The following is a 15,067-nucleotide window of genomic DNA, read 5'->3' as shown; positions in this document are numbered from 1 at the left end:
AGCAAAGATAAAGTATTATTTATGTCAGTATGCCAGATGTGAAAAGGGGTGCTATGCCCTTAAAGGAATGTCTAGGGAAACGAATAGCACAGGCTCCATGTGAAACTGCTTGGATGTGTGTAGTTCAGTATGATTCAGACGTCAATACTTCCAACTGCGCATGCACAGCTCTTCATCCTGTAGATTGCATTAAAAATAAATAGACAACAATGACTGAGGCCTTCTCTGACGTAACATTTGCCTCTACAGGAATGCTCCTGTTATTATTTCTGCAGAAGCACATATGCAAAAGAAAAAAAAATCTGGAGTTGAAATTGGCCATCCACACAAGATTTTCTAGGACAATCCTTCCCATGAGAAATCTCATGAGCAATAGCTATGAAGTGGTTTTTTTTCCTCCAAAAAGTTTGTGCCAAAGATCACCCCAGAAGAAGTCCCAGAACACTCCAGCACGCTATGCACAACTCCACAGATTAATTCAAAGGGCACTATAAAAAGGGAAATGTTACTTGTGAGCAAGTATGCATCCTTTCCAAATGCACCAAAATACAACCACAGCACAATAGCAACAAATGGTTGGACCTCAGACCATGTGCACTGCTCCAACTGAGGACAGACAGAACACTGTGAATTCACTTCTGTAACTAAGCTGCATGAAAAATTATTAATAACGCTACTCTATTAAAATGCAATTAAAGCAAAACTATCATGGAAATATCCTGAGGAAGAGATACAACAGACCCCGTGCAACTGGCAGTAGAACATGGCAGCACAGATTGTCTTCTGACACAAAAGCAGGTTAACTTCTTTTCACTTAATCCATAGTTAGTAACAAAACCTTTCAGTTGAGACTTGTCCAGGTTCCTCTCAAATGTCTGTGAATGAAGCTTTGGCCAGAACATGTATTCACAACAAAGGAAGCCTCCAACATAAGCAAAGGAATCAATTTTCATTCATGCTTTGACTGAAAAGAAAAATACTCCACAGATTAAGAATATTTACTCTTGACTTCTGTTGCTTATCTGCATTTGTGATCTGGCAGGTAAGTATCCTTCCAGTATGCTGTAATTTTTGAAAACCTTATTTTCCAGAACAATTAAATTGTACCACATCGAGCCTAAATGTCTTTATCAAACCTTTTCTATTATCACAAACATTTATTACTTTCTCTGTATGGGCTTGCTCCATTAATTAATACCAGACTCGAAGAAAACAGCATTTTTATTTCTGCTGTACAGAAATTGTTCTTACTTGCTACTGTTTAGAACCCAGAAATTCCAGGTATACAGTTAGTTACCAATAGGTTGCTGTGTGCAAATCAGTCATTAGTAACTAGAACACACAGCCCATAAATATGAGGCATAGTCTTTCATGGAACTAACCTCACACCAAATATTTGAGATATTTTGTTTTCTTAGATAATTTATTCTTTATTTATTTATTTGTTCTATTTATAGGCCACACTTACCACAATAAGGGGACTCAAGGTAGCTCACAGTGTTAAAAAAGTAGAATTAAAAACACAGTAAGTTCTACATTAAAAACAAGTAAACCATAGTAGTAATTAAAATGTACTGAATTATTAAAAACATTTAAAACTTTAAAAACTCAACTAAAGTGAGCATTCATAATACAGGTAATAAGCCCTGTAATCTATTTATACACTAAATGGGCTGAAACTATCTCACATAACAATTTGAAACTTCTGTAACCAGTAGATTGCAACAAGTGAGTGAAACAAAGCAAATTAACACAATTCTAAGCAAACAGCTGAGAACAAGCTGGTGCTCCTAATATTTGCACCAATCGAGTGGTGTGCAATGAGCTGCAGAAATGGTTAGGGGGTCTTTATGAAGGATCAGAGTTGACCTCTGATGCCACAATGGCACATCTTTTTTCTCAAGAAGTACTCAGTCCCACAGTCTAGTGTGGTTCTGGCAGCCACCATCACTTCGTTCTTGCAGTAGCATCAGTCAAGTTTTGACCAAACACCATAATGAAGTAGTGATCCCATCATCGAGTCACTATTATTCATCTCCAATGTATCTCCTGGGATAAGCAGGAATGGCTGATGCGAGAATTCCCCATGATATGTGATGCAAGAGGGATGCTGGTTGCCTCTCTCACGCCCCTAGACTGTCAGCACAGCCATTAGGCACACAGGTTTACTAAGAGCAATAATTCTTCCCTCCCACACATATAAACTGTTTTAGACTGAATTCTGGCACAAAGTTTTGTCCCTGGAGGTTATTAAACAATCCATTCAGCTGTTTTGCTCCCACTGCTTCAGCTCCTATTTACATAATGGTAGTATCCGTTTTTAACTGAAGAAAACCCAACATAAAACTCTAGATTTGCATAAGAGTGTGGCGGGGACAGCAGCCTTAAAATTAAACAAAGACTCCCAGAGGTGTTCAACAATTCTATGCTTAATCTCCATTTTGATTATGCTTGATGCAAGAACTGACCAGCTACCTCAGAAATTTAAAACAACATAGTATTAAGACATGTATCATTTTTTCTAGACATCCTCAGAGCCAGTAGATGGGAGTAGTACCACCCTTTTGCAGTCAGTGAGCCATTCCTCTTTCCCTCAGCACTTTTAAAGGCTTCTGAAGCTACCGTTTTGAGTAATTTACAGAGCTGTACTTAATTGCCATCTTTGAAAGGAGGAGAACATATTCACTGGGAAAGGAAGAAGATGTGTACACCCAAAGATGTCTAACCCAAATAAAACTTGGCCTGGAACAGGGACTGGAAAAGTGTGGACACTTCTCTTTATGCAAGATGTAAAGTTTATGGCAGTGGTAAGTTTATGTTCTCAGATCCTCCTTTCCTTGAGACAACTAAGACCACTATATAAGTAATAAAATACACTGCCTCGCATATTTATCTATTTTTTTTTACTCTCTAGTCCTGCTGCTACTTGCAACAGGAAAACAGGTGTTAGATTATATCAAACAGAACCAGGATTATAATCTGAAGTTATACATTTTGTTGAATAACATCACTATTTGTAACTAAAATTTAAAAATGCAGATTAGATACAAAATTATTTCCGCCTATTGTCTGAGTCTCACTCATTCATTTCTGTAAAGTAGTTTAAAAAAAAGCTCCATTATGTTGAGCCAAGATTTCAGAGCACCTTACATTAGTCAGAGTTGGACCAGAGTGGAATTTTAACCGTACACTAATAAAGAGTATCCAACTTTCTCCAATATACTGCATTAACAGGTACATATGTTTCAAGCAGGTACACTAAACATTGCTAATGGAAAGTACACTAAACATGGCTAATAGAAGGCATCTCCATTTTTCTACATTGACAGATTCATACCCATGAAAAATTATTCTGACGCAAGCTGCAATGCCATTTTACCTTGTCCTTTAATTCCAAAGGGTGGTACAAAGTCCCGGATCCTTGCCCATTTTTTGAAAGAATCATCCAAAAACATTGGTGCTGGCTTAGAGAACCTGAAAAATATAACGAGGAAGATTCTTTAAAAAGAGAAGATATTTCTTCAAGAAGGGTTTTAACTAACGGAAGACTATAAATCATGTGACCTAAGAGCCACCAGTTACAGGAGAAAAATTAACAGAAAATGTATAGTGCAAACTGAAAGCTATGCTAATCTCACGATTGCTCTGAAAAAAAATTACACTAGCAGCTATGGCAAATAAAGCTTAGAGTCCATAATGATAGCAGTCACATAAGCAGTCAATATTAAGATGGAGACTGAAAATGTCCACCAACCGGTGAGCCTAGAATATACAGTATTCTTGTATAACATCTCACTTCACAAGTTTCAGCAGTGTGGCAATCTCTCAAGTAAAATTTGAATGCACAATAGTAGACAACATAATATGCTATTCAGCTGGGTTAGCACAAGATGCAAACTAAATCTCATGCCACTTCTGAAATTGTTGCTGCTATATTCAGTATGTTTGATAACTTAGAACATGTGTAGTGAAGTGATGAGGAGAGTAAACCACAAATTAAGAACTCTCTGGTTCAAATTTTACCTGTTTTAAGGATTCACTAGATAGTTATAGACAAGTCACTTTTTCAGCTTCTAATCTACAAAATGTATATGTATAATGCTACATACACAGTGCTCTGAACACTGCAATCTACAATCTACATAAACACTGCAATCTACATAAAAACAAATTATTTTATTGCAAACATCAGCCACAGCAGACTCGTTTAGAGTTTAATGGATTTGGAGGAAGATAAGGAAACAAGACACCAACAATAATCATTAGAGAAGAATAGGATAACAGTAAACAAACTTTGGACAGTGTACTTTGAAGGAAAATGCTCCCAGGAAGAGATGGAAGTATAAAAATAAAGCACAGACCAAGATTTGATGCATCACTACTGTGTATCTGTTCAATAACAATGATGCACATCCTCTCATCACACTCACGCTCCCCTTTGAGAACAACTGCCAAAGGATATATTCCTATAGGTGGATAGTAGGAAGTAGACATAAATACACACATGAAAGCAGACATACTCTGGGAAGTAGAGAAGACAGAGATTCAATCAGAAACCTGTGCTTTTCAACAGAGTTAATAAATTATTTCAAATTAAAAAGCAAAGTTTATATATGACCACAAAAAGAGTGACAAATTGCAAGTGACTAGAAGCTGTTGGGAATCCTTCTAGAGTAGGATTCAGACATGGGCACCAACACAAATGACTGTAATGCATTTGAAGTGAATTTTAATTCATCAAAGTTTACACCACAATAATTTTTTACAATTTTTAATCTTGAAGTATTCATTTCATTTTATCCAGAAGGGATTGTAAGCATAGTAGTTTTGTTCATTTCAGGGCACAGAACTTTAAACATAGCAGTTGTAAGGATTTAAAAATATCGAATTTCACGAGTTTCAGAATCTACTCACAATCCTAGATTTTCTGCCAATTTAACTGGTTACAGAAGCTTGATCTTTCTTAGAATGGGCAAATGGTTTTCATTTCAATCATCTCATAACCATTTTCTAGGTTTTTTGGCATCCTGATAAATGCTCTGATTGGCCCTACCTGCCTAATCTCATCTAACCCCTTTCATAGCAAAACCTTATTTAACAGATATCCCCCTCCAGTTCTACTACAGTACACTCTTCTGTTTGGTTGTGTCAATGCTGAGTGATACCACAGTAAATCTATCAATCTAAGTTGCCAGAGGGCCTGGTAGCCCTTTTTCATCTAGGGAAACCATAGCAAAAATAGGAAGAAAGTGTTGCTTTTTAGAAAGTAAATAGAAGTTGAAATTCAGTCCTACCAGAAAAATGGAGAAGTCACTCTGTAATGATTTTTTTTTTCAAGACTTATTTCCCTTTTGAAGCACAGCACAGTAATATAATTTGATTTTTGTTGTCACTATTCCTGAACCAGCCTCTACATCTAAAATGGTCAACTGATTTTTAGAAAGTCATTCAAACTTTAGTACTGTATACCAGTTAAGGAGAATCAAAATATTTATAAAAATGGCCTCCCCAAGTTCATAAACAATACATACACATTCCAAAATCAGATATCTAAAATAAATGCTCTCTCTCACGTATGCACACACAGAGAGACAGTTCATTTTGGCATATCCGATGTCAAATTCCATCAGATTTAACCACAATTAGGATTAACATGATGCCTACTAAAACACCATAAGAGTAAGAGATTTTCCTATAAAATGGCTAGTAGAAACAGAAAACATGACAAGTACACTTTTGCTAGCAAACTCACTCATCTCAGTAGATCGAACTCATATGGAGTACAGAACAGAAGATTAAGATCTCTCATTTTGGCTATCATTAGGATTTACTGAATTAATTGTCTGATAGACTTTAATCTCACCTCATGGTTGAGGTATTCTCATAATTGTTAGAAACACCTTTGTGTGAGAGTCATGTAGTTCCTTCCCCCTTTTTCCACATTGTTCTCATTTTCTGTTTGCTTCTGTATTCTGGCTGTTCTCCAAATATATTTTAGAAGCTTGATCTACTACAGGAATGTACCATGTTTTGGTTCAGCTAGTACTGCAAGTGCAACAACACTATCAATAGTAGACTGGCTATTTTAGGGAGGCCTCACTGTAAAGAAAAGTTTTGGCCTAAATCAAGATTTTGCTTGTTTCTCCACTCACTGCAATAGGTTTTTTGCTGTCCAGAACAGAACAGTTTTTACTCTTTTAAAGTGTAAGCTGAAGTGCCCTGAACTCACTCTTACTATCAAAAAAGACAAGGGTTTTGCCAAGCACCCATCCTCCATATTGCTGTGAATAGTAAGGGAAAGAACATACCCAGAAAAACCAGCCGTCATACAGATGCCTGGCTTTAAGGGCTAAAAAGCACATTGATGTTTTCAAATAAAATCAAAACCAACAGAGAACTTTTTTTGCTATGGAAACTTGTCTGATTACATAAGGCCCACCTTTATGGATGCTCTGGAAAGCTGAACACATTTAAGGTATTTATGAGGAGAAACAAAATTTACTGTATATAATATATAGCTCACAATTTTTCAAGCTTGTGTTGAAGAAAAAGAGGGAAAGAGATTTGGCCTGATCAGTTTCAAATAACATTTGTTTATTTAATCGTGTGTTTGAGAGAGAGAGAGAGAGAATGAGGAGATTGCGTGTGTATGTGTACTCTGTTAGAATATCAACTTAGTAAACTCAAAGCTTGTTTTTCCTAAAAGTATGGCTTCAGAAAAGAAATGTCCTTCAGACCCCAGTTTGACCTAAAAGCTATTTCTGTTTAGATTTTTATATGAGAGCCAATTCTCTTGGCTAAGTGCCAGAGTTGCACCACCCAGGACCCAGAATGAGAGCAGCTCTTGACCATTAACAGTATTACATACATACACAACATGCACTGCAACTTGCAGCAACAAAATGCTTAAATATTATCCATGTCATAATAATGTTTATAACAAGGAGTCAAAATTTTAGACAGAATTCAAATTAAGCTGGGCTAAAATCAGAGCTTGACATGATTTCAGTGGCATATTTTGTATGTAACTTGTTTGTTTGTTCAATCATTCAATTTATATCCTGCTCCCATTAGTGTCGAGGCACTACTCTGGGCGCTTACACACGTATACTAGAGAATAAAAATAAAAGACAAAAACATGAAGAAAACAGTAATCCTAAAAACAGATGGCGCAGACTAAGACCAGAGCAGACGAAGGGAGGATTTTTTAGCATTTTATGCTAAAAATGGTGGAGCTGAATTACTACTTTAGGGATCAAGAGTAGAGTTGTGTTATGAACCAGCTGAAGTACTCAAGGCTCTTGAAGCAGGCTTGAGCCCAAAGGAAGCTATTTCAAGGTGTTTTGAGACATAATAGGTAAAAGTAAAGGTTCCCCTTAGTCCAGTTGTGTCCAATTCTAGGGCACGGTGCTTATCCCTGTTTCCAAGCCATAGAGCCAGCGTTTTTCTGAAGACAGTTTCCATGGTCACGTGACCAGCGCGACTAGACACGGAACACCGTTATCTTCCCACCGAGGTGGTACCTATCTAGTCACATTTTTACATGCTTTCAAACTGCTAGGTTGGCATAGTAGAGTTGAGCAAAATCTGAGGGAGTCCCTAGCTTTAATTTTTCAGATCTTTGGTTTGAACCATAAAGTAATGCAGGAGCATCTGCTTGTACATCTAGGCATAAGCTTTTCCTTCACAGATACTCCTCCAGACCAACAATCAGACAATGTAATCTTTACATAGATAAAATGTCCTCACTACAAGCTAACATTGCATACAATTAAAGGAGGTAGAATGAGACAAGTCCATCACTGGACATACTTTGCAATACAACAGTATCACTCAATAAAGTCTGAATCATATCTGAAAGGCTTGATAGTGTGAACATTTGTGAGAAAATTGAGCCCTAAGGTCATATAGGATGACCTTCAGGAGGGAGGGGCATCAGAACAGTTATTAGCTACATTATCCAAAATTACAAGAACAATCAAGCAGCTCAATGCCAGCACTGTAATCCAAAGCCACTTAAATGCTGACAGAGTCTGGATAAGAGCCAAGTCTTTGGCAAAACAAAAGTAGACATTATCTGAACAACACAGTCGCATTAATCTGTGACTCTCTTCATCATACATTAAATTTACACATAGCAGTCAATGAACTGACAACAGGTCGGGAAACACTGAACAGGATGACACTGCATCTCCATCTAGATGCAACAAACAAACAAATGGAAATACGTTGACTGATAGAGAGCATGAAATTCAGTTCACATTAATTATGGGTCTTGGCAGGGGGGACAGCTCTATCTTCAGATATATGTATACTTTAATGTGGATCCATCCCTCAGCTTATAGCCTTTTGCCATTCTCTTACTGTTTTAGTGATCATACTGGACTTTTACACACTATTCTTTAAAAAATCTCCCAAATAAAAAGTCACAATCATTGCCATCAACACTAATTTTGTTTTTTTAAAAAAATCTTGCCCACATAATGAACAATGGCTCCAAGATAATAGTGGTGTTAATATCATATGTATGTATTTTTATCTAATATCTGATGTCCATTTTGCACAGAATATCCAACCACTTTACTGACGACCCGTTTTGACCTGTATGACAAAACAAAGAACAGTGCTGGCCAACAAGTCTGATCCCCTGTCTTCCTGTGACACAGATGCAGAGAGAAAAATGGAAGCATCAACATCTCATTTTAAAGCAGGATGGGAAAATTTAGGAAGCCTGGGGGACAAATTTGTGCCCCCAGCCCCCTCGGTAAACCACACAACGTTTTAATGTTGGTGTGGGCAAGCCTCAGAGTCCCTTCCCAAGACCACACAATGAAAACTACTATGTGTGTGGGGGGGGGGAATATTTTTTTGTTTTAAAATGTTTTACTTTTGTTTTGGGGGGCTCTTAGTTTTAAACTAATCAGTTTATTACTGCATAGGAACTAGACAAGTTGAAAATCAACCTGGCTTCTGCCAAGGGAAGCTCTATCCAAACAACCCTTTATGTGTATCTGAGAGTGTTAATAAATATACAGTGGTGCCTCGCTTAACGATTGCCTTGTTTAGCGATGAATTCGCATAACGATGTGGTTTTTTAGAAAATAATATGCATCGCATAACGATGTTTCCTATGGGCGATTTTCGCTTAGCGAAGTTTGGGACCATGCTTCGCATAACGAATGCGATTTTAGGTCCCCTGCTTCACTTAACGATGGTTTTTTTTCAATTAAAAAAGTGTCTTAGAAGGGTCAAAAACGGTTCTAAATGCTTGGATTCGTTAGAGGACCCCTTAAGTCATGTGCAAACCTGATTTGGCTTTGATCTGACTTTTCGTTAATTTTTTGTGATTTTTTTTTTTTGGCCCATAGGAACCAATGGACCTGTCAAAATCTGACAGCTCCATGCTTTCCTATGGGGGAGAAAACAATTTACAAAAAATTAACGAAAGTTCAGATCAAAGCCAAATCAGGTTTGCGCACAACTTAGGGGGTCCTCTAACGAACCCAATAATTTAGAACAGTTGCTGAGTCTTCATTAATTTTTTGTGAATTTTTTCTTCCCCCATAGGAAATAATGGAGCTGTCAGATTTTGACAGCTGTCAAAAGTTGGGGGAAAAAAATTCACCATTAATTAACGAAAAGTCAGATCAAAGCCAAATTAACTTTTGCATCCGTTTTAGAGGGTGCAGAAGCTAATCCAAGCATTTAAAACCATTTTTGACCCTTTTATGACACACTTAATTTTGCAAAAATTGACTTCGCAAAGCCATTGAAATGTATTGAGTCAGCTACAATACATTCCAATGGAGGAAACATTGTATCGTTTAACGATGTTTCCTATGGGTTTTTTCGCTTAAGGACGGCAATCCGTGCCTATTGGAACGGATTAACCGGTTTCCAATGCATTCCTATGGAAAATAGTGTTTCGCATAACGATGTTTCACATAATGTTTTTTTTTGAACCAATTAAAATCGTTATGCGAGGCACCACTGTATAATGCTTCAGTGGACACTGCATACTGAACATTAAAAAATAAAATCCAACAACGTCCCTCACCAAAGCTTCCAAGATAATCTTAGTGACGTGGAAAAAAAATGTTGAATGAAACTGAAGGTTCATTTAGTTCAACATTTTGTTCAAACAACTGCACTTGCCTATGGAAAATCTGCCAGCAAGAAATGAATTCTACCACCACAGTTCTAGGCAGGTAGGAAGGACCACAACAACCCCACTCAACCATGTTACCCTTGGTTCTAGGTGGGTGAAATTACATGGTGTATTGATGGTAAGGGAAATCTTCCTATGTGGTTACTCTCCTTTCTCTCTCTATTTCTCTCAAGACAGTCAGGAAAACTCTCCTGATTGTGTCCTCCCAAACCTCACACCAACCAGACAAGGCAGATTCCACTTGCCTAGAGTGGACGAGTCGCCCAGACAGGTGGGGTACAAATCAATCAATCAATCAATCAAATAAATAAATAAATAAATAAATAAATAAATAAATAAATAAATAAATAAATAAATAAATAAATAAATAAAACAACCAAGAAAGGTTGTGCTGCTCTGGCCAATACACCTTTTTCAGCATACCAGCCCCCTCACCCCCAGATATACTTAGATAAATTACAAAAGAAAAGTTTATTTCAAGAATGCATCAAAACCCAAAAGCATTATCACAAACAAAAATTCAGGAAAATGTTAAAGACGACAAAAGGGGGGAAAAGCCACAACAGCATGTTCGGTAGACAAAACATTGACGCATTGAACAAGGAAACATTTAAGGGCTTATACAGAATAACATTCCCCAACAATATAAAAAAAACTCTCTACACTTCATCTATTACTCACAAACACAATATCCAGTTTCAAGTCATGTAGATGCTAGAGTCAGGCAGCAGCAAACTCCTGTATGTGTGTCAAAATAAATCAGGGAATCTCTCTTCCTAACCACCGTCCAAATTTACAGCTATCAATTCCAAGATTACAAACCTAGAACATTCTAGATGGTACTTTCCACTTAGGTTTCCTCTCCCAACTCCTTAGATGTTTTCAGTTCATTGATTGACCATGGGGTTGGGGGAGCTGATATGTCACACCTGCATCAATATTTGTTCTTTTTATCTGCTCAAACCATACTCATTATACCTTTACTGGCATGTCCACTACCCTCCAAATTCTCATAGCATGACAGTAACCTACATCTCAGTTCCCAGTGTAGTGTAGTGATAGACGAACTCTGGAGAACAGGGGTTGAATCTCCGCTCGGCCATGAAAACTCACTGAGGGAGTGGAACTGATAAAACCACTCCTTAAATATCTCACTTACCTTGAGATTAGGGTCACTATAAGTCAGTTGCAACCTGACAACACAAAACACACGCACATCTCATGTCACCCAGTAACCATTAGTAAAGGTGATATACAATATATAGCTATTCTGACTAGTAGCATTGATGGCACTAACCTCATGAACTTATCTAATCCCCTTTGAAAGCTATACAATTTGTGTGGCAGTCACTTCCACAGTCTGACTGCGGACTGTGTGAATTTATCCATCCTGAAGTTCCCATCATTTAACTTCAGTGAATGATTCTGCTTCTAGTGTTATGAGAAAGAGCTTGAGAAAAGCTTAACTCTGTTCCCTGTCTCCATACCATGCATAGTTGTATATGCCTCTATCCAGCTCTACAATATCCTTTTTCAGGTGCTACTTCTGATGTTCCTAATCTTGTGAACTAATAGTTTAACAGCCACAGACTAGAAGGGTAGGTACTCTTAGACATCTGTGACCGTTTAAAGGAAGAAGTAGATAGTAGGTAGTACACTTGGGTGTCCCCTGGGAAATGGTGCACAGTAAGCAAATCCTCCCCTTCACAGATTGCTGTCTCGTCACGGTGAAGGGGCTTGAGTAACTCAGGGAAGCTCTGGGCTATGCCGTGCAGGGACACCCAAGATGGAGAAGGTCATAATGGAGAGTTCTGACTAAACGCAATCCACCTGGAGTAGGAATTAGCAATGCCACTCCAGTATCTTTGCCAAGAAAATGCCATGGACAGGAACAAAAGCCTAAAAGATATGACGCTGGAAGATGACCCCATCAGGTCAGAAGGCTTCCAACATGCTACTGAGGAAGACCGGAGGACAAGTATGAGTAGCTCCAGAGCTACTGAAATGGTTGGGCCAAAGCTGAAAGGTTCCATGTCCGCTCAGCTGTAGAGGCGCCGAAAGTGAAAGGAAAGTCCAATGCTGCAAAGAAAAATACTGCATAGGAACCTGGAATGTAAGATCTATGAACCTTGGTAAGCTGGATGTGATCAGATGGCAACAATAAACATTGGCATCCTGGGCATCAGTGAACTAAAACTGATAGGAATGGGTGACTTCAATTCAGACAATTCTCATATCTATTATTGTGGGAAAGAATCCCGTAGAAGAAATGGAGAAGCCCTCATAGTCAATAAAAGAGTGGGAAAAGCTATACTGGGATAAAATCTCAAAAATAAAGAATAATTTCAATATGAATCCAAGGCAGATCTTTCAACATCATATTCATCCAAGTTTATGCACCAACCACCGATGCTGAAGAGGCTGAAATTGACCAATTCTATGAAGACTTACAACACCTTCTAGAACTGACACCAAAGAAAGGTGTTCTTCTCATTATAGGGGAATGGAATGCTACAGTAGGGAGTCAAAAAATAAGAGGAACAATAGGGAAGTTTGTCTTGGAGTTCAAAACGAAGCAGGGCAAAGGTAATAGAGTTTTGTCAAGATAACAAGCTGGTCATCACAAACACTCTTTTCAAACAACACAAGAGGCGACTCTACACATGAAAATCACCAGATGGGCAATAACGAAATCAGATTGATTATATTCTCTGCAGCCAAAGATGGAGAAGCTCTATACAGTCAGCAAAAGCAGGACCTGGAGCTGATTGTGGCTCTGATCATCAGCTTCTCATAGCAAAACGCAACCTTAAACTGAAGAGAGTAGGAAAAACCACTGGGCTAGTCAGGTATAATCTAAACTAAATCCCTTATGAATACACAGTGGAAGTGATGAACAGATTTAAGGAACTTTATTTGGTGGACAGAGTGCCTGAAGAACTATGGATGGAGGCTAGTAACAATGTAAAGGAAGCAGCAACAAAAACCATCCCAAAGAAAAGGAAATGCAAGAAAGCAAAGTGGCTGTCCAACGAGGCCTTACAAATAGAGAAGAGAAGGGAAACAAAATGCAAGGGAGATAGGGAAAGTTACAGAAAATGGAATGCAGACTTCCAAAGAATAGCAAGGAGAGACAAGAGGGCCTTCTTAAATGAACAGTGCAAAGAAACAGAGGAAAATAATAGAAAGGGAAAAACCAGAGATCTGTTCAAGAAAATTGGAGACATTAAAGGAACATTTTGTGCAAAGATGGAGATAATAAAGGACAAAAATGGTGGGGACCTAACAGAAGCAAAAGACATCAAGAAGAGATGGCAAGAATACACAAAGGAATTATACCAGAAAGATCTGGATGCCCCGGACAACCCAGATAGTGTGGTTGCTGACCTTGAGCCAGACATCCTGGAGAGTGAAGTCAATTGGGCCTTAGAAAGCTTGTCTAACAACAAGGTCAGTGGAGGTGATGGCATTCCAGTTGAACTATTTAAAATCTTAAAAGATGGGACCGTTAAGATGCTACACTCAGTATGCCAGCAAGTTTGGAAAACTCAGCAGTGGCCAGAGGATTGGAAAAGATCAGTCTACATCCCAATCACAAAGAAGGGCATTGCCAAAGAATGCTTCAACTACCGTACAATTGCACTCATTTCACATGCTAGCAAGGTTATGCTCAAAATCCTGCAAGGTAGGCTTCAGCAGTATGTGGACCGAGAACTCCCAGAAGTACAAGCTGGATTCCGAAGGGGCAGAGGAACTAGAGATCAAATTGCCAACATGAGCTGGATTATGGAGAAAGCCAGAGAGTTCCAGAAAAACATCTACTTCGGCTTCATTGACTACGCAGAAGCCTTTGACTGTGTGGACCACAACAAACTATGGCAAGTGCTTAAAGAAATGGGAGTCCCTGACCACCTTATCTATCTCCTGAGAAACCTATACGTGAGACAGGAAGCAACAGTTAGAACTGGATATGGAACAACTGATTGGCTCAAAATTGGGAAAGGAGTACGACAAGGCTGTATATTGTACCCCCGCTGATTTAACTTATATGCAAAATACATCATAGGAAAGGCTGGACTGGATGAATCCCAAGCCAGAATTAAGATTGCGGGGAAAAATATCAAGAACCTTAGATATGCACACTCTGACGGCAGTTACTGAGGAGGAATTAAAGAACCTTTTAACGAGAGTGAAAGAGGAGAGTGCAAAAAAATGGTCTGAAGCTCAACATCCAAAAAATTAAGATCATGACCATTGGTCCCATCACCTCCTGGCAAATAGAAGGGGAAAAGATGAAGGCAGCGACAGATTTTACTTTCTTGGGCTCCCTGATCACTGCAGATGGTGACAGCAGCCACAAAATTAAAAGACGCCTGCTTCTTGGGAGGAAAGCGATGACAAACTTAGGCAACATCTTAAAAAGCAGAGACATCATCTTGCCAACAAAGGTCCGCATAGTCAAAGCTATGGTTTTTCCAGTAGTGATGTATGGAAGTGAGAGCTGGACCATAAAGAAGGCTGACCACCGAAGAATTGATGCTTTTGAATTGTGGTGCTGGGGGAGACTCTTGAGAGTCCCCTGGACTGCAAAGAGAACACACCTATCCATTTTGAGGGAAATCAACCCTGAGTGCTCACTGGAAGGACAGATCCTGAAGCTGAGGCTCCAATACTTTGGTCATCTCATGAGAAGAGAAGACTCCTTGGAAAAGACCCTGATGTTGGGAAAGTGTGAAGGCAAGAAGAGAAGGGGACGACAGAGGACAAGACGGCTAGACAGTGTCATCAAAGCTACCAACATGACTTTGACCAAACTCCGGGAGGCAGTGGAAGACAGGAGGGCCTGGTGTGCTGTGGTCCATGGGGTCATGAAGAGTCGGACATAACTTAATGACTAAA

At 38.7% G+C, this 15,067-nt stretch overlaps 1 protein-coding gene across 10 annotated transcripts in view; it reads right to left on the bottom strand.

Moving 5' to 3' along the window:
* Positions 1 to 15,067, bottom strand: part of ST3GAL3 (ST3 beta-galactoside alpha-2,3-sialyltransferase 3) — a 243,994-nt gene that overhangs the window by 114,630 nt on the left and 114,297 nt on the right. For all 10 annotated transcript variants that reach the window (XM_020783380.3, XM_072997515.2, XM_078392808.1 and 7 more), the window contains one exon: positions 3,380 to 3,474. In XM_020783380.3, coding sequence (XP_020639039.2) covers positions 3,380 to 3,474 — 95 coding nt within the window. The remainder of the gene's footprint in view (positions 1 to 3,379; positions 3,475 to 15,067) is intronic.

This window comes from Pogona vitticeps, chromosome 4 (genome assembly GCF_051106095.1).
Source record: "Pogona vitticeps strain Pit_001003342236 chromosome 4, PviZW2.1, whole genome shotgun sequence".
Classification (NCBI taxonomy): Eukaryota; Metazoa; Chordata; class Lepidosauria; order Squamata; family Agamidae; genus Pogona; species Pogona vitticeps.
The sequence above is the reverse complement of the archived record's forward strand: the minus strand, read 5'-3'. Positions and strand labels throughout refer to the sequence as shown.